At 35.7% G+C, this 19,915-nt stretch overlaps 1 protein-coding gene across 3 annotated transcripts in view; it reads right to left on the bottom strand.

The window, feature by feature from the left end:
- LOC149283180 (catenin delta-2) overlaps positions 1 to 19,915 on the bottom strand; it is a 355,798-nt gene that overhangs the window by 112,099 nt on the left and 223,784 nt on the right. For all 3 annotated transcript variants that reach the window (XM_089497914.1, XM_089497913.1, XM_089497915.1), the window contains 2 exons: positions 14,630 to 14,824; positions 2,888 to 3,140 (listed from right to left, as the gene is read on the bottom strand). In XM_089497914.1, the coding sequence (XP_089354040.1) occupies positions 2,888 to 3,140; positions 14,630 to 14,824 (448 nt within the window). The remainder of the gene's footprint in view (positions 1 to 2,887; positions 3,141 to 14,629; positions 14,825 to 19,915) is intronic.

The raw sequence follows: 19,915 nt of genomic DNA on the forward strand, positions 1-19,915 counted from the left end.
CATCGGCTGCCAGAGAGGAGGTTCCAGGTCCCCTACAATCAAATATTATTAAATATATCTGCGCTACTGCTGTTGGGGCAGATTTCTGGTGTAACAAATTTTGTTAAATATAAAAAAGCCTGAATTTTGTCCAAACTGTAACAGCAGGAAATTCTTTGTCCGATAAAGAGTGAGCCAAAAATGTTCTCCAATATCATTCTTTTGCTTCATGCACAATCAAATAAATATATATATATATATATATATATATATATATATATATATATACTATATATAGACATATAAACAATAACTGATAACTAATAGCTACCAAGTTGACGCCACTTTGTTTTTTCACCTTTCATTGGTTTCACCATTTACTGTCAGTGAAATTATAAAAATATAAAAGCAAAAATGTGTTACCTTATTTCAACTATAATGAATACTATTTTATTTAATTGCTTTAAAATGTGTTTAAATGATACCTTTTAATCTCTGCATACCCAGGAAACATAATGAACAAGCTTCTATAAATAGTGTTTCTCATAATTCACAGTTTTACTTTAATTATTGTCACTCATTGACTGGCACGGTCAGCTTTCTTATCACAAAATATGTGTTCTGGAACAGTAATTCAATAAACTGTGATCATTCGTCATAATTCCTTGTTTTTTTACATTAAAAGGCAAATACAAAGAAACAACTAAAAAAAATCAGCAGGAGAAATAAATGAATTAAATATACTTGTACTATTATAATGTGTATGCATCACACATAAATACATATGTGAATACAATATAATAGTACAATCATGAGTAATTCACCAATTCCTTCTGTTAAGCCGATATAACAAGAGAAATGTGTTCACAATAGTTCACGTTGAATAAATACACAAAGGTTATTGTGTTGTATATTTTTAATGATAGTATCTGTTTTGTGAAACGCTTTTGGAAACTATAATATATAACACAAAAAAGTTGTGGAGCTATAACCAAGCTGTTATCAGTTATCAGTTGATATACACCCTTAAATGAACCCATGCTGAGTTAAATGGCCACTGACACATATCTGGTTTGATTTTAATGATTACTAATCACACAATGACTAACTAAAAAAATAATATATATATATATTGCATTATCATAACATCATTAATTGAATGGAATTACCACCAAAGGATACACAGGCATTCTAAGATTATATAGAATACCTTTTTTTATATTCTAGATGTATTTAGTTGAATGAAATTCTTTTGAGAAATATTGTGGGGCCCCTTACAGAACAGATTACTCTTCCTCAGACTGCCAGGATTTTCTCTTCTACGCATCTTTTTTTAGTGATAAAATATGGCACAGGGTGTTTGGGAGCAAATATGGCACAAGCGGGCTGTTTGTGGGCACTGAAAAGCTGTTTGGGGAATAAGATGGCAGAGGCAAGCTGTTAGGGGGCCACTGACAAGCTGTTTTTGAGGCAAAGATGGCAAAGAAAAGGTTTACTGGGCACTGACAAGCTGTTTGGGGGCAAATCTGCCACATGCAAGCTGTTAAGTGGCAAAGATGGCACAGACAAGCTGTTTGGAGAATAAGATGGCACTAGGGTCTCATTACAAATTGTATTTTCTTTTTTTTGACACCTTCCCTGACCTTATTTGTAGCATTTTTCAACCACCTTGCTGCTGCTCTTGGATCGCGTCCAAAACATCAAGTCCAGTCCCAGCACACAGACATCATCAAAGTGATACCTCAGCCAGTAAGGGCTCCTTCAGACCCCTCTAATTCTGTAGTATTGGGATCACAAGCTTGGTGGAGCTTCAGCCAAGCTTTTTTTTTTCTTTAGGAAATAAAAAAGGAAGATGCTTTGTCTCCTGATCAGGCCCCCGAGAACAGCCGGGCCCCGTACAATAATAGTTGTACCCCCAGATGGTGGCCCTGATTGGAAATAAAGTGCCAGTTCTATCCTTTGTAGCCTTCACAGCATGATGGGAAATTTTAAGTTAGTTGAACTAATGTTCAGCAAGAGGCCAACAGAATTCTGTGGCTGATACCTAGTCATCATGTGAGGTCATACATATTTAGGCTGCTTATAAACATTGTGTGTTACATACATCATAAAATAAAAAATATTCATATATATTAATGTAAATCTACTTTTAATAACATCATAAAAGCTAGTTTTTGTTTACAGCCTTCTGCTACAAATTTATGGAAGGTTTCAACTAAAGAAAGGCATGCCTACTAGCTTTTAAAAGCATTTAATTATTGCAGAAATCTGACTATTTTACTGAAACAATCCTCGTGCTTGACAGCACTCAAATTCTTGGTGCCTGAACAGGACTCCAGACGATTCAAAATGACAAAAATAAAACTTTTTTAACATGACATTTTTATTCCACCACGTGGCAACGTTTAATCCAACTACAGCATATTTTTTAAGATCGAAAAAAGATCCTGTAGTTTGATCAAAAAGTTGCCACGTGGTTTAAAATAACACTCTGAATTGGAGGATTACAGGAAGTAGGAAATCAATGCAACCACAGAGAAGACAGGAAAATTATGTAAAAAAAGTTTTACCAAAAACATAGCTGGCTTCTGGAATTTCCCAATACAAAAGCTCCATTTTCAGTGTAACGCGTAATATCCATCTGTTTAGACACGCTATTTTTAGCATCAAAAAACGTGGAATAAAAACCATCAGTAAATAATCAAAGCCATAGAAATATTTAAAATATCTTTTAAAATAATTTGATGTTTATCGGCTCTTAATTAAAATAATTTTATGAAGTGTTGAAGTATTTTTTAAATATGAAAGCATACTTACCCACTTAACATTTTCATAGTGAAAAATTATAGAAAGTCTGTTTGCATTAAGTCTTAGTATACAATGCTAGACAAGTTAAAGTGACACTTACCTGGGATCTTTTTGAATGCTATCGATGGAAGGTGACCTAGCTAATGTTCCTTCAGGTGGTATAGCTGGGCCAGACTTGCTGTAAGGTGAGTCAACTGAAGGACAATACTGCAGCTGTCGGTAGGGGTCTGCGTAATTTGCGGCAGGGCCTGCAGCATAGCTGGCCCTCTGGAAAGTTCCTGTTGGATTCTGAGTGCCATGTTGGCTGCCTGTGCGCTGTAAGGGTACGGAGTCGACACCAGGGGAAGATGGGGCTACGACAGGAAAGTAGGGACAAAGTAAAAAATTGAGGACCTGTTCACAGAAATGGTTAACCAGGTCTAGGCATAGGAAAAACACACAAAATACAGGGGTTTGAAAAGAGTAAGGATAAAATGTTATTTTTGATGATCTCTATTAAAGGAAACAACAGTGTAATAACAGACATATCTAAAAATGGAAATGCACAATACTTTAGAAGTATGTACAATGACAAGTAAGATGTGTTTTCTAAACATTGTCATGGTATTATATGTTGCAATGTGTCAACAAGGAAGAGAGTGTAACTACAAGCAAAACAAGTATACATTTATTTTTAAAGGGGCTCAACACATCGATCCTTATTAATCTTATGCATAATTACTTTGATTTATTAAAAGTTTTTTTCATATTTAATAAAAGCTATGTTTGAAAAAAAATTTTTTTTTTGCACATTTATGCACATCTGCCCCCCAGGCTTGCCACTCTACCTCCAGAAATGCCTTATACCACTTCTATGCCACTCTGCCTCCAGCCCTATATGCCAGGGGCATATCATGGGACATAGTGGCATATAGGGGGGGTGTAAGGCAATTCGGGAGGCAGAGTGGCATATAGGGAGTTAAAAGGCATTTCTGGAGGTAGAGTGGCATTTAGGGGGTTAAAAGGCATACCATGGGGCACTCTGTCTCCCCCAAAATAACACCCCCCCCTGGTTTACCAGTGCATCTGACTCCCTGGTGTCTGGTGGGGCAGCAGGTGGAGGTCGGCGTTATTTTCACTGGGGCTTCTATGACTGAGCACTGGGAGGTCATGTAACGCCGGTGCTCCGCCATAGAAGCCCCAGCGGAAGTGCCAGCAGTAGCGGGGGTTGTCTGCATCCATCGAGCGGACGTTCGCCAGCTGCCAGAGAAGAGAAACCCCTGCAGCGCTGCAGGGAATTCTCTCTGGCAGCCGGGGAAAGTATGCCCGATGCTTGTAGACAACCTCCGCTGCTGCCTGAATCTTTCACCGGGGCTCGGTGACAGAAGCCCTGGTGAAAGTGCCGGCAGCAGCTGAGGTTACCAGACAGGAGGATCCAGCTCCCCTGCAGCACTGCAGGGGATCTGGATCTTAGTCTCATAGTCAGATCTCTATCTTAGGTCTGATTAGAAGAGCATTTGCTCTGAAAAAAACCTTGTCTCATAAACGAGCAAATATGGTACATTGAAAGCTTAGTGTCAGCCCAAGTAAGAAGTTGTAACACCCTTCCTGAATTGTTCCTGCAATGTTTTAGCATATTAACAGTTACAGATATCTTTGGGACAGACAGCATATTAAAATGTCATATAACAGCAAAACAGCAGCTCTCAAACACAGACCACAGAACATGATTAGGTAACCTACTCGTGCTAGAATTAATGACTGATCTGGAATGCGACATCCAGAATTTGTGATTATCAGGAATGTGACAGCCCCTGTAAACATGCTGTAAATTTTTAACCATAAGATTGATTATTGTAGTTGTAATGTTGCTATTTTAAATTAGCCCAAAAAAATTACCAATGCCTCTATTAAGTTCTCCTGTCTGGGTTATTGTAACTTCATACTAACTGGTCTAGCACTCTCCTGTCTTTCACCACTCCAATCAACATACTAATTGTTTATCCCATCATTCTTCATCTTCTGCACCACTTTGACACTCCTTCCACTGGCACCCCATACCCTCTGGAATAAGATTTGAATTCCCGACCCTTACCTACAGAGCCCTTAAGAACACTATAACCCTTTTATCTCTCAAAACTGCTCTTTTTTAATTTTCCCACAGAATTGTCTCTCTTTAACCTTTTCTTCCCACTCACATTTTTAGGATTTTACTCATGCTGGGCCTGTTCTCTGTTCCACCTCATTCTGTCAGACTTACTCTATTTATTCTAATTAAATTACTCTAAAAACCCACCGGAGAGGAATGCAATCTTCCAACCTAATAATGACAACCTGGATCTTGAAGACATTATCCATCCTCTCCACCTTCACCCATACTATAATGAAATCACCCTCACCTAACCAATCCTTCGCTTTCCATCTCATTCCCCCACAACATCTTAATATGTGTTAATGTTATTGTAAATTTTAACATTATCATTAATTATCACTCTCCACCTGTTCTAAAAAGGCTACATAATCTCCTGACACTCTATGGTTAAATTTAATATATTTTTGTTCACAAATCTAGTATTCTATCTGCACCGTGCACTGCTTTTCCCAAACTTAGATATTAGATTAAAACAAACTTCACTTTGAATATGTATGAACATATATTAGAAAAGTAACCGTTTAGACCTCTATATTTACATCTAACCCAGTTTCTAGAGATGGACATTGGCTATGGTATACAAATTATGGTACAACATCCCTCGCAAGCACCATAATGACGATATTGCTAAGTAACCATTGCAATCAATAAAAAAGGGATCAAAATGCAGTCTAAAGGCTAAAATGTATTAGTCAATATAATATCCATGGGTTTGTTATGTCCTAGAGAAGAAACAATTATAGCTATATATAAACCAAAAATCTATCTGATAATAATTCCCACCATTTTTGCATGTGATAAAAAAACAAACAATAACACATACACAAGACGATAGACTCAATGAATTTAAATTGAAAAAAAAGCAAAAAAACAAGATGGTGCACTGGATCAAAATGTCCTGTTTTATTTTCTCTTTACCTATTTCCTCACTACTTTATCCTATGGTATGTTTAATATTAATAAAGAATTGCTTTAATGCATAACAGCTGTTGTTTATGATGCTGATCTATTTCTACAGATGTTTTTATGTATTTTTTACACATTTCTCTTTTGGCAGTAAGAGTGAATTCATATGGCACCACCATCAGTGCCTGCTATAACTATCTATCTATCTATCTATCTATCTATAGATAGATAGATAGATATACCGGTATATCTTTCTATATATCTATATATATAGATATATATATATAAATTCCAATGATAGTTACCGGCACTCCTGGGACTTGTATTAAATGATTGCACAAAACTCAGATTTTCTGGTCAACGTTTCAGTCTTTTTATTTATAGACTTTCATCAGGACATGCATAGATATATATATATATATATATATATATATATATATATATATAGATATATAGCACTTCAATCGATAGACATGATTATGTGTCTAGAGGAGTCCAGCTATACTTGAAGCAATACTTAATTGTCTCCTGTCTCCCTACAATAGTCGATTGCAAATGTTGATGAAGTAAAAAAAAAAAAAAAAATTGGCCCAACACCTGCTGTGGTGTTTTGCTGGACATTTCTAGGTGTGAGCATATATTTTTAAGGGCTAGCCATAGTACAATGTTCTTGATGTTGGAATCTGCTATGTTGAATGTAACTTGATGGTTACCAGCCTCAGGTGATTACCACAGGAAATGGAGGATGAACCTTGCACCATTACTTTGTTTATAACATGACCTAACATTCCAATGGGTGGCATCTCTCAGAATTTGTATGAATGTCCATTCAACTGTTTCATTTTATTTACAAGTGACATTTTAGTGTGGTAAATATTTACAATAAACACTGAATTTGTCATTCATGTTTGTATTTTTAAATGAAAAATGTATTTATAATAACATTTAAACGTTGATCACATACCTCTCAAATCTCCCACTGAGAAATCAGGGACAACACTCTTAAAAATCAGGGACATAGGATCAAAATCAGGGACAGTGTCTGAAAAGTGAGGAATAGCATCTTGAAGCAGCAAGTTTAAATGACCTTGAACACAAACAGCATCCTTTAACATATAACATTTTAATGGCAAAGAAAAACCAGAGACATTTCAAGAACCAACATAACATTTTGCAAAACAAGCAAAGGTGTGGTGTTGAATTTTGATGGAGGTTTGGGGACAGGTAAGAGGTATGATTATGAATGAATAGCTCTACGTTAAGTGGTCTCTGGCTGAATGTTTGGATAATGATATCCTGTAAGTGCTTCTATATGGTTACTGCACTGAAATAAATATAGCAATATTGTACAAAGCAAAGGAGCTTGCAGCCTTGAAGGACACAGCACCAATATTTTATTTCTAGTGTATTAACCAACTACAATTTATTTCAGTATGAATGTGTTCAGATTAGAACCTTCTGAACAGAGAATTTAAAAGATTATTGGTATTAATTTTTTTTTATTTCTTGAAACACTTTTTCAAGGATTATTTTAGGTTCAAGAGTGACCAATGCAAAATGAATCTACATGTACAGTGCTATAATATGCTAAGGATTAAAATGGAATTAGCTCCTTTTAAAAAACTTTTAAATGGTGTGTCAGAAGTAGATAAGTTATCAAGCTTGGAAAACTATGAACACAAATACAATGATTAATTAAAGGCACTGTTTTACCAACTCTGCTGAATTTAGCACTTTTATAACACTATGGAGCTTTAGAAACAATATTTCTGGTAGTGATGAATTCCCAATCATTTTCCAGAAATAATAACTTAATTAACCTCATTCATATGGGCTCCGTAGACTTGAATAGGACCCACTAAAGTCACTTGAGGCTTCAAACTCTGGGAGGTGCTGGTTCACAAAAGCATATAAATTTGCTCCTGTGTAGGCAGTAGAAATTTTATAAGAGAGGGACAGCAAACTATGATTATTTTTTATTTACTTGCTTTTTACAGACTTTTTTTTCTATTTTTTTGGGGGGGGTAGAGCCTTTCATTGAGCCATATATCGATGCTTTGTGAATCATCACTGGATAAATTTGAAAGCTGCCTGCTTTTTTAACTTGGAAGCACTGAATGTATGTTGCAACCTTTCATTTTATCCAACTCACAAGCACTCCTAGTTTAGTAAATAGACCTTCACATCTCAATTATAATTCATCTATCTTGATTGTAAAGATAACTAAAGAATTGCATTTAAAGGAGCAGTTTATATAATTTTTTTGTAATACTAACTGCTTTAAAGATTTGTGTTAGAATATGTTTTTAAGTAGGCTTTAAAGAACAGTAGTTTTCATTATTATGTTGCTATTATATTTATTATACTTATTCTTTTATCTTTATTTAGAGATTTTTTTTTATATTTGCTTAAGTCCATTTGTTAACCACTCTTTATTGTGTCAATACTAATGATATATATATACATAAATGATAAATGATAACAAAAGAAAAAGAACATATGCTATAGGACACAGAAACAAATTATATGGTACATAAATCATTGAACTTCAGACATATAATTGTAATACATGGAATAACTTCAATACATTACATTAACTTCAGACCACTTATTTAACTGAAATGTATATGAACCTATACACAAGAACAAGTGGCAGACAAACCAAGAGTTAAAATGTATTTACCAGCAAGTATACCGATCATTAAAATCATGTGCCTGAAAAATGTTAGCTTTTTTTTTTTATCTCTCACCCTTACTCTGATCTCTCCAACTGACCCAGTGCGACCCCTCCCTATGTATCACCTGTTACCACTTAGGACAGATCCTACTAACCTTTTTGACTATTTTACTTCAACTTCTGTACAGTAATGTGTAACATAAATGGCTTATCTATAACATGTAGGAAAAGTTTCTAACTGTGGGACTTGAAACACTGAGGGGCACAGAGCCCAATCATAGTGCAGCCGGTCCAAAATGTGACATAGAGATGTACAGGGTCGGCACTATGTATAGGCAAGATAGGCTCCAGTTTAGAAGGCAGATAGCTTCCAAGCACCCCCCTGTGTTGGGCTTCTCCCCCTGCTGCTGAAGGAACAGGGCCTATTGGTATGATTGATCTCCATGTCAGGCCTTGCTTTTCATTGCTCCCTCGCAAGTGATCATGGCCCACTCAATGTCACTGCTAAGCGCTGGAATATGACATCATATTCTGCACCATGACGGAGGCCTGCAAGAAGAAGGACTTCAGAGACGGGAAAGGGAAGTGATGGGGAGAGTATAGAATATATAGGGAAGAGATAATGAGGAGTAGAGAGAAAGGGGAGAGATAGTAAGAAAGGGAGATAATAATAAACAAACGGGGTGGGGAAAAGGGGGAGCAATATTTAAAACGAAGATTGAGGAGAGAAAGGAGGGGAAATAAAGAGAAAGAGATGGGAGAGATAGGGGAAAAAGGAGAGAAAAACTGAAAGGGAAGGAACAAAGAGAAGAGGAGCGTAAAGAGAGAGGAAAGGTAATAAGAAAGGGAGGGTAATGAAAACTGGTGTGAAAGTGGATAGATATTTAAACAGGGGAAAATTATAAGAAAGGGGAGAGAGAGTATGTTTCTGTTTTGAAAATGTCTGTATGTAGGGTAAATGTGTCTAAAGGCAAACAAGTGTGTGGCATCCACCGGCTGCCAGAGAGGAGGATCCAGGTCCCCTGCAGTGCTTGGGGGGATCTGGATCTTAGTTTTGTAGTCAGACCTCTATTTGAGGTCTGATTATAAGACGACATTGAATATAAGACGAGGTCTTAGAGCGTTTGCAAATACGGTATGTGTGTTTTCAGACAGTCTACCCATTACTGTTCCTGTTTTAGGCCTAAAGAGAATAGAATGATGTACACGTGAGCCAAACTTAAAGGAGACCTGACTGAGAAGAAACCTGAGACTCTGAGAGGAGGCCACAGTGGGTGCAATCTGGGTGCTGGGTAAATCCTGTGGATGTAATCTGAGCAAGTCCTATGTCTGCAATCTGAGTGCTGTGATAATTCCTATGTGAACTTGAACCTGCTTGTCCTTGCTTGACCTCACGGCTTTTGACCTTTGGCTTGTTACATGGTTATCCTGATTATCTACTACTCAATGTTTTTTTAACTCTTTGTGATCGTGTGCTCCATGCACTTGACCTTCTGGACTGATTATTGACATTTATTTTTTGGACTGCCTCCTACTGTCTACACTTTCTTCCTTAAAGCTCCCAGCCCATTCCTTACACTTTTTGTTCCTAATTGATCACTCCTCCTGTGGGTTTTATTTAACTCAGTTGCAAAAAAAATTTCCAATCAACATTGAATTATGTCAGTATAGCCACTGTAGTGTTACCTGGGCTAATAGGTGGGGTTAAAGCACAGAATTAAACATTTTAGAAGTTGGGATTTCTATTTCCCAACATAATTTTCTTGGTAAGACATTAGTTATCTAAAGCGAGATCTTTACTAAAACAGAGTGTAACTTTTTTAACTTCCCATGTTAAGTGGAAAGAAGTCATATCATGAATACGCCTGAATATGCTTTTAACTGCATCTGTAAAAAGGCATTTTTATTTTATGGAGAATTTTAGAAGCAGAAGTGATCTAATATCAACATGCCTCAGATCCAACCCAGATTGTTTTGCGGCGAAAGGGCTGGAAGAGGCATAATAAACCCTACCCAGAGGTTTATGCAGTGCCCCAGGATCCCCCTGAGCTGTCATACTCAATGGCTCCACAAATTATCCACAAATGATGCTGTTCATATTTATTTTTTTTAAAGTCTGCTACATAATTACCATATGTGAGCTAATTATTTATTCTCTTATTATGGATATGAATTTTAAACTCAATATTTGTTATAGTATAAAACCTGTATAGCCTGGCACAAGGCTGCATCGAGTCAAAAGTAGGTAATAGTAGGCACCTTTAGATGCTGCTGAACTATTACTAGTCCCATAACTCATATTCTTCTTCTCCCACTGGTTTTAGTTAGATGAAAGCTAATAAAACAAATCATCTTGCCAGCAACATCTGGAGATGTTGGCTACATGTGCAGTCAAGCATCCTAGGCACTTGCATTCAATGTCGTTGAAAACCCCAGGAAAACCTTCTTATATTTACACTCAAACATCAGGAATGACAAAGGGTTTGCCTTCTCATCAGGCACATCTGTCCTAGTCAACAATGAACACCACACATTTTCTGAAAATAACTTAAAATATTAGGAAGTGGAAACTAAAAATATCACTAAAGCCTGCCACATGAAGTAAACCATCTTCGCTCATGGACAGGTCTGTACTATGAAGACTTTTATCTTCATATCACATTTATTTAAGTAGCTAATCCATGTCAGATAATGTTACTATTAACCTTTAACTAACTTAAGATTGTTCCATAAATCACAGAATTTAGTAGAAAAAGAAATCCTTTGTGTCTGAAGGAAGTCTTATGTCTTTTAATATAAAGGAGTTGATCAAAACATTGACATAAAAACTCTGCTTAAACTGAACACTGCAATTTACATTGCTGTTCTACCCTAAGCTTACACTATAGCTTTTCACAACCTGTGTCCACACAACCTGTGTGATAAAACAGTGCTTAAACGTACAAGTTTCTTTTTTGGTATCAGTTGTGTTTTTCAATATGGTGTCCCACTTTATCATAATCAAATCTTGTAGCTCAATATCCCCAATGATGTATATTTCTGTGTTGAAAAAAAACATGGCAGTTTAATTAGTTTAAAAAATGGTGCTCAAAAGGAGAGTATTGAGTAACTAATCCAGGAAAGTAAACAAACACATATTTATGCAGTGTACTTATATAACTGGTTTGAGAAAGGCATTGAAAAAGTCCATTTTCATTTTATGCTAATTTACAATAATTTATTCTAACGTGAGCAAATCTCTTTTTGACATAATTTAAACCTAACTCATGACTCTATTCCCTTAGTGGCTTCCTTAACTGACATTCACACCTGGATAATTGACCTGCCTTTTATCAATGCCACTCTGCTTCTATGAAATACTGACAGATGTGACAATTTATGGCACGAGGTCTATAGAATTCAACTTATATCCTTCCTTTCCTATTCATGCTTCATTTTCGCAGACAGCTTTTCTATAATACTAGTCCCCATAGACACATTTATTCTTGCAGCAGCAGGCTAAAAAAGTTCTATCAAATGTATACCATTTTTATATGGTCACATATGTTCCTCTCTGTGCGGTGAAAGTAATGATAGATGGATGGATGGATGGATGGATAGATAGACAGATAGATAAATGACTTACATATAACAATGCCATCATTTAATTGCAAACAGGCACTTTCAGAAAAGCCCATGCTGGATAATGTGTTAAAATGATACACAGAACGGAAGAAAGAGTGAAAGATAGGGTCAGTAAGCCATAAATAGTTGTTAATGGCTTTCAAAACTGTTCACATACTACACCACAGGAAAAACCTAAGTGGATGAGATTTATTGTAAGCTTAAAATGGACAGGAAGGTCACTCTGTTTCAGTAAGAGGAATAAGTTCAGAGTCAATCATACAGCCGGAGAAGTGCACTGTGTCCTTCAAAAAATGAATGGAAACACCTTATACGTTGAATTTCTGTAATTCTAGAAATGTATTTGAAACTAACTAACCTGTATCAGTAATATGCAGCGACTGTTTTATTTTTAGAAGTTATTGAGCTAAAGCATCGGTACAGACAAATATAGCCTTTGCAAAGAACCTTTACACCTCTTAAATAAATATTAATATTCTTAAAAGACAAAAAATGCCTGCAAGGAAACATGCCACTGAAAAAAATACTAATTCTTTTAAAGATATTAAAATTGTATAGATTTTGTCCCGTTTCTAACAAACACAAATACATGTTTGGCAGTAGGCCTCGGATGCCAACCACATATTTCATACTACCACCCAAAAAGTTCTCTAAAAGTGATTTTTGTGTTGAAGGCCTGCCAAACAGTCTCTCGGTCAATCTGGATCTCTTATTATACCTCCATCAGAAATCGCGTAGGTTTTAAATTTACACGCAAGACTACATGCATGTACATGCAAGATTCAAGTTTACATTTAAACACAGCAGCCATAAAGGAGGACATGAGAATGGTGTGGATTGCGTAGTGACCAGATGGCAGCATCTCTTAGAAATGAAATAAATGTCAGCAAGGATTGGTGCATGAGGGGGAAACCTTCAATCCCTGCTTTCATGAAGGGATGAGATCTTCTTCCCATAAATATATTTTAAAAAGACACACAGACACACACATTTTTATAAATATAAATTTTTCTTAATTAAAGAAAATAGAACGATTAACTCTTGTGTACTATAACTCTCAAGACCCTTAGCAAGAAGGATGATGAAGAGCATTGGATGCTGTTAACCACACAAGCACCTAAAATGCAAAAAGGGCGTTATAGCTGTGTAAGTTTATATAAACTGGTGTAAATGTATATAAACATATAAAGTCTGCTTTTTTAGTACTATTGTGGCATTTAACTCTAGTGTGTGTCTACCCTGTAATACTTTGCTTACTGTCACCTACATGGGCTTTGAGAGCAGTCTTCATTTGGGTACAACCACATATATCTGATAAATGTACTAACGGGGAAAATATCTTTCTTTGCTTTCCTTTGTACTTTACATTGTTGAGCCATTAGTTTTATAAAAGGCAATGAATAAAGTCCAATAACTATGGTGAGTAAAAAGCACGTTGATTAGACAGAATACAATAATTATAGGTTTATTGTCATTACATGTTCTGCTTGTAAGGCACATCCATGTATGTAACAAAGGAAATTAAAAAGGGACAATATTTTAGAAATTCTGGTGGAATATATAAGGAACAATCAAGAAGCAACAAAGATATTGGACTTATGTTATAGCATCAGAGCACACATGATAATAACTGTGTTTGCACATTCCTATCCGCCTGTGGCTCCATTTACTTGGATTGTTATAGAAATGCAACATATTTAAAACGTAAAAGAAACAGCGCATTACTGTGGATGTGGTATTGGAATTATGATCAATTTAAAATGATCTGTGTGTGATTTTTGGGTACACCCTTGTATAATCCATTCAAGTTACAGTAAAATGGGCATTCGGCTGCTGCCTATTTTAGTACTAAAAACAAGCATGATTTATCTTTATTTGTTATATACACGATAATGATAAAAGGTCTAAATAAAATAACACCTTTAATAATAATAATATATTACCTAGGCTGTATAGAAGAGCTTTTAGTTAATAACAGTGTCTAAAACACAGTATCTTTAAGGGAGAAAAGAAAAAAGTTTAAGTAGATTATTAATAGGTTTATCATTCAGGAGGTCACTGAATATTTTCTTTATACAATAATCAACTTTAAAAATGTTATAAGCTTACATGAATATTTTTTGTAAGGGTGGACATTGTTCCGAAAATCATTAACAAGCATTATTATAGACACTAGTAAATATATATATATATATATATATATATATATATATATATACATACATACATACATACATTCTTTGAAATGTACTATTACTTTTGGCTGGAAAATGTATAGATTAAGAAAATTCTGATGGGATGTTTTGTCCACTGCAGAGTTGTTTTATACCAAATGTTGCACACATTTTTATGTGAAAATTAAAACTAAAAACCTTTCTTCTATTGTGTTATTGTTAGATTCAATTTTACACAATTTGAGTAATTTTACATTCAGTCTCTAAGAAGTATATACAACATACATACATATATTGATTCTCCTATCATATCATATTCTCTAAGCTTACCTGTATTGGTGCGAAATGAACTGGTAAGGGCCGGCAGTAAAGGATCTCCCTGGCTTTGGCTAAGACTTCTCATTGGTGGCTTCTGATAAACTCTGTCTTCATAAATTGGATCTATATGATGTTCTGGTGACTGCAAGGCCCTCAGCTCAGAGCCCAAATGACTGTGCTGGCTGGTGTAAGATGCTCGAGACCCAGCTTTGAAAGAAAAACAAAAGGAACAAACGAACACAAGTTAATATAATAAATAAAGAATTCTTTCAAATGTAAACAAAACTCACACTTATATTGCAGAAAATTGTATAAAATAGTACCAATGAATTCTGTTAACCTGGTTACTATAGTTTTGCAGCTGTCTAAAATTGAGTTAAAGCTGATTTTCCTGCATCACAGACTTTTTTAAAGTCAATAAAAATTCAGCAACTCAGCAAGCCATGGGTGTACTCTGTTTCTAAAGAATGTTTTGGCAAATTATATATTTTTTTCATAATGCATATATCTTTATTTAAAAAAGAAGAGTATATTTATTCTGCAGCATGACAACAACCCCAAACATACAGCCAAAGTCATTAAGAACTTTCTTCAGCACAAACAAATACTCCTGAACATCATAGAGTCTGTCTGGGATTACATGAAGAGGGAAGCGAGGCTACCTAAATCCGCAGAAAACCTGTTTCCAAGATGTTTGGAACAATCTATCTTTCGAGTCCCATATAAAACTGTGTATTAGAAAAATTAAGGTGCTTTGCAGGCAAAGTGTCACATCCTACCCAGGCTGTGGAGCTGCATATCTCGCTCTTGCTTCAGTTTCCCTGTTTTGCTTCGATCCATTCCTGGATTTCCTTTTGCTCTGTTCTGATCTTCCATTCCTTGCTTCTGCTTCAGCTCTTTGCTTCAGCTCTGTTTCCTTTATAAGGTCTGCCCCACCCATGTGTTCTGTTTGTCTCAGTCTGCAGTCTAAAGGTATGTCTCAGTGCTATGTGTTTGGATTACGTTTGGTTTGTTTCGTACCACTGTCAGCAGGGATTAGCGTTAGGACCCACCGTCATTGGAGTACTTTGGCGTAGTGGTGGGCTAAGCATACCATGGCCATATGATGTGACGAAATCTCCAATAGTTACCAAACAGTCCTAGGCTAGTTTCTGTATTTATGTGTGTCAGTCTGTGATGTAACCTGTGGGGTGTCCTGTCCTGTCTGTATCCCCAGTAGAGGGGTGTCCTGTCTTGTTCCATGTAGTGCCCTGTAACATGTATATCTTGTCTGGTTATGTTTATTCCTTGTCTTGTTCAATGTTGTGCCCTGTATCATGTATATCTTGCCTATTATGTTTCTTGCCTGGTCTCCCTATCCCTTGCTATTCCTTTCTTCTATAACCTCTGCTTAGCTTCCACACTCCCAGCCTGCAGCATCCTGCACATGAGTCTTGTGCTATGTCTCATGCCTGTTCCAGGGTGCCTGCAGGATTTAACTTCGTTCTGGTCTACATCCGCTGCTATATTAGGGTGCTGGTATCTGGCTGCACAACCCTAGATGCTCAACACCTGGGTGAGTACAGTCGTCCCGCACCAGGCCCTGTCCTGAGACTCCGCTACTGCATGCTGAACTCCATCTTAGGGCGCGCTGGGTCATTACAGTCGTCCGTATGGACCCAGTTTCCTGACACAAAGGGTAGTCATGCAAAATATTGATTTTATTTATTTTTTTTTCTGTTCGCTCACTTTGCAATTTGGTAAATGATAAAGATAAACTACTAACATGTCAATATTTGGGAGTAGTCTTACTATACAGAATTCTTTTCCCACAACTGCCTAAAACTTTTGCACAGCACTGTACATCTATGTGAATGCTCGTGACTATTTATAAGAATGCTTTGCTGCTTTATACCATGTAATGCATACCTCCCAATGTCACTTGGTAGGACCTAAATTCAAATTCCTCTTTCCCCCCTTTCCTCTCCTGATGTCCCTCTTTGTTTGACATGATTGTATCACAGCATTCTATAGCTCTCAACTGCATAAAAAATGTGCACATAAACATAAAATGTGTTTTTATATAAAATTTTAAGTAAAATACTTTATTTGCCAACAAATATCTTATACACAACCATTTATAGATCACAGCTGCACTTAAAGTTGTGCCCTATAATTATGCCTCTAACCACAACCTATGAAACGAAATTGTCCATATTCAGGCATCTGAAGTTTGGAGAGTATGTGTCTGGAAATGAGTCCTGGTGGCTTCTCATCTGATGCATTAAACACAGTGGAGGTCTGCATGAGATGCCAAACTGATTAATCAGCGTCTCAACCTGATTCTCTACTTACTAAAGAGAATTTTTAAAACTTGTGCTGAGTATAATGTCTGACAACATATTTTATGTAACTGTCTGCTATATAACTACCACTTGTTATCAGAGGCCATAATTTACTAACAAACAAAAAAATAAATCATATTGATTGAGGAAAATAAAAACGTAACTGTACAAAAAATACATTTATGTAAATGAAGTCTATTCAGTAAATATTTATTTTTATAAATTAGTTTTTCTTTGAAGTGCTAATTTTAGAACTGTTTCAGGTGATATGAGATAGCTCTATAATGAAGCATTTATCAGTATGTATCATAAATATTTAAAATATACCTATGAAGCTATCTATTTAATTGGCTAGTACATGATATAAAACATAACTTTAGTTAATATAATATTTTAAAGTCAACCTTCATGATTAGCCCAATTTTTTCAATACCTAGAATTTTCTCTTTGTGGAATATCCACAGAATTATAAATGTCAGCAAGCAGATAAGTATACCAGCTTGATACAATAGTAGAAGGTATCAGCTGGTCCAAGACCTTCCTCAAACCATCACATGTGTGAAGAGGACAGATGTATTACAAGTAGGAACCAGATGGTTATAGTTAGGGAGTCAACAGACTGGAATACATTTGGGCAACTTTATCTGAACTCTCAACAGAAGATAATTCTTTACTCGAATCAGTTCTAGCTCTGTTATCTTGACCCAATCCACTAGACAAACACCCTGATTCCTTACCATACTGCCTGTGATAAACAATGCAATGGCTCATTGCTAGTCACCCTGCCAGACACTGAATGTGTAATGAAAGTCCATGGAGGATTGGACCTCATTTGCATTACCATATAGAACTCCCTTAGTGTGGTGTTTCAGCAGGGCCACCCAAAATATCACATGAAACATAAAGAAAGTTTATTATAACAAAATGAGATAAAACCAGGTATTTGTTAATTCTAACCTACATTTCTCTATAAAGCACTGTAAAAATATAACCATTGCAAATATTTTCATATATACATAATATATATATATATTATGTATATATGAAAAGATTTGCAATGGTTATATTTTTAATTGTTTCATTTATTATACGTATCATGACAACCTATTGTTAACTTTTTGCCATAATAAGAAAAAGGAGTTCCATAAAGATGTGTATGTTACTGAATTGAAGGCTCTGACTAAAGCTGTCCACGTGTGTCTCTTTAGAAGCCAAACATTAAACATGTGATTGGGTTGTTAAACACAGAGCTTCACAGTTTGCTTTTAGTGTATATGACCAAAGCCAATTCAATCATTGTCTGAATATGCACAAGATATTGCACTTCTACAAGTAACAGTCAGATGATTTTAATTGTCACTGTGAAGAACAGGACTATAATGAAATATTTTGTGCCGTAAGTGCCACATTTAATAGATATTCTCTAGCTGGAAATGTATGCATCCAATTTGCTATGTTCATCTCCAGTATAATAAAATCAATAAAACTTTATGCTTAAACATTTTGATAAAACTGCAGAATTAAAATGGCCATGAAAATAGAGTACAGAAATCATTTACCTCCCCTACTTAACATTGATTTATGAGTTGCATTTTTTTAACATCTTTTTTTTTTTTTTTTTTCCAGTCTGCACCATAATACTTTTTTAAAAATGAAATCTCTGGATTTCTCCTTTTCAAACTACTATAATTCCAGCAAGCTATGCACAACATTAAAATACATAATGCAAAGGCAGGTCAAATGATTAACATCTGCCCTTTAAACTGCCACAAATTCCAATGTATGCAATAAATATCCATACTTACACACACACACACACCAACACATTTTGGAGGTCTTTAACATAAGAGCACACTCCCTTTCCATCCCTCCCTGAATTCTTATCCCCAATTGGTTTATAGATATTTTACACACCTCTCTTTTCTCTCTAACATCTAGCATTTTAACATTCACCTTTCTTGTTTTGTGAATAGCAAAAATCCTGATGCTAGTGGTAAAAGATGAGGAATACTTGAGAGAGTTAGTAGAACAATGCTGGAGCCTATGCAGAAAGTGGGGGGCATTGATTGGGGGACATTAAAGAGATAGCTGTTGTGAGATGTAGTAGTTCTCAGAAGTGACGACCTTCCAAGTGTCTCAATTACACAAAAGGTTTTTCTATGTATACAAGAGTATAAGTCTTGGTGTGGGTTAGCCTATGCATGTGTGTGAGCAAGCATGGGTGCATGATTGAGTGTCTATAGGAATCGAAATACTTCTTAAAAATTCACATTGGGGGTTTTCATTTTTTAACTTGGATGCAAGCACGTTCCTGTGATTTTATGCAGGATATTAGGATATTACAATTTACCTCTGAAGGTATTGTAAATGCAACCTTAGAATTTGAGTGCCAGTTGCATTAAACAGCTCTGGCTTGTGCATGTTGTATTCTTCTCATATAAGGTAACAAAATAAGCTCTTAATCTAATAGCAATAGAAAGACAAATATAAGATCTAAAAAATATAACGAATAATAAAAAAGTATATAGAAGTGTAGCCAAACCAGTATTTGAATTTTCCAGTGTCCCGGGCCAGCTCAGAATTTCTTGCAGTAGAAAGTTGCAAGGGGTGGCCATTTATAATGCAGATTGCATAGTAAGCACAATGCGTGAAAGTGCACAAACATTTGCAATTACTTAAATGCTAATCCGACCTAGATAATGAGAATATCATATTTTTTTATGAAAGAGTAAAAAAAGGAGGTGGATATTACAACATAGTAGCAGTTTCCTGATCTGACATGAGAGTTGATTTTACTCATTTTAGCGGCACAGAATAATCACAAATAATGCTGTATCAAATTCTGAGTCTAAGAATCATTATAGTCACATACTTGTTAAAACTACAAGGCATGCTTTGATATGAGCAACCTTTAACTGAGCTCAAGATTCTGTACTAGCTTCTTATGACTGTTTGCTATATCTTAAGGTTTTTT

The sequence above is a fragment of the Sceloporus occidentalis genome, unplaced genomic scaffold (genome assembly GCF_023333645.1).
Source record: "Sceloporus occidentalis isolate IW3139 unplaced genomic scaffold, rSceOcc1.0.p SCAF_110, whole genome shotgun sequence".
NCBI classification, from domain to species: Eukaryota; Metazoa; Chordata; class Lepidosauria; order Squamata; family Phrynosomatidae; genus Sceloporus; species Sceloporus occidentalis.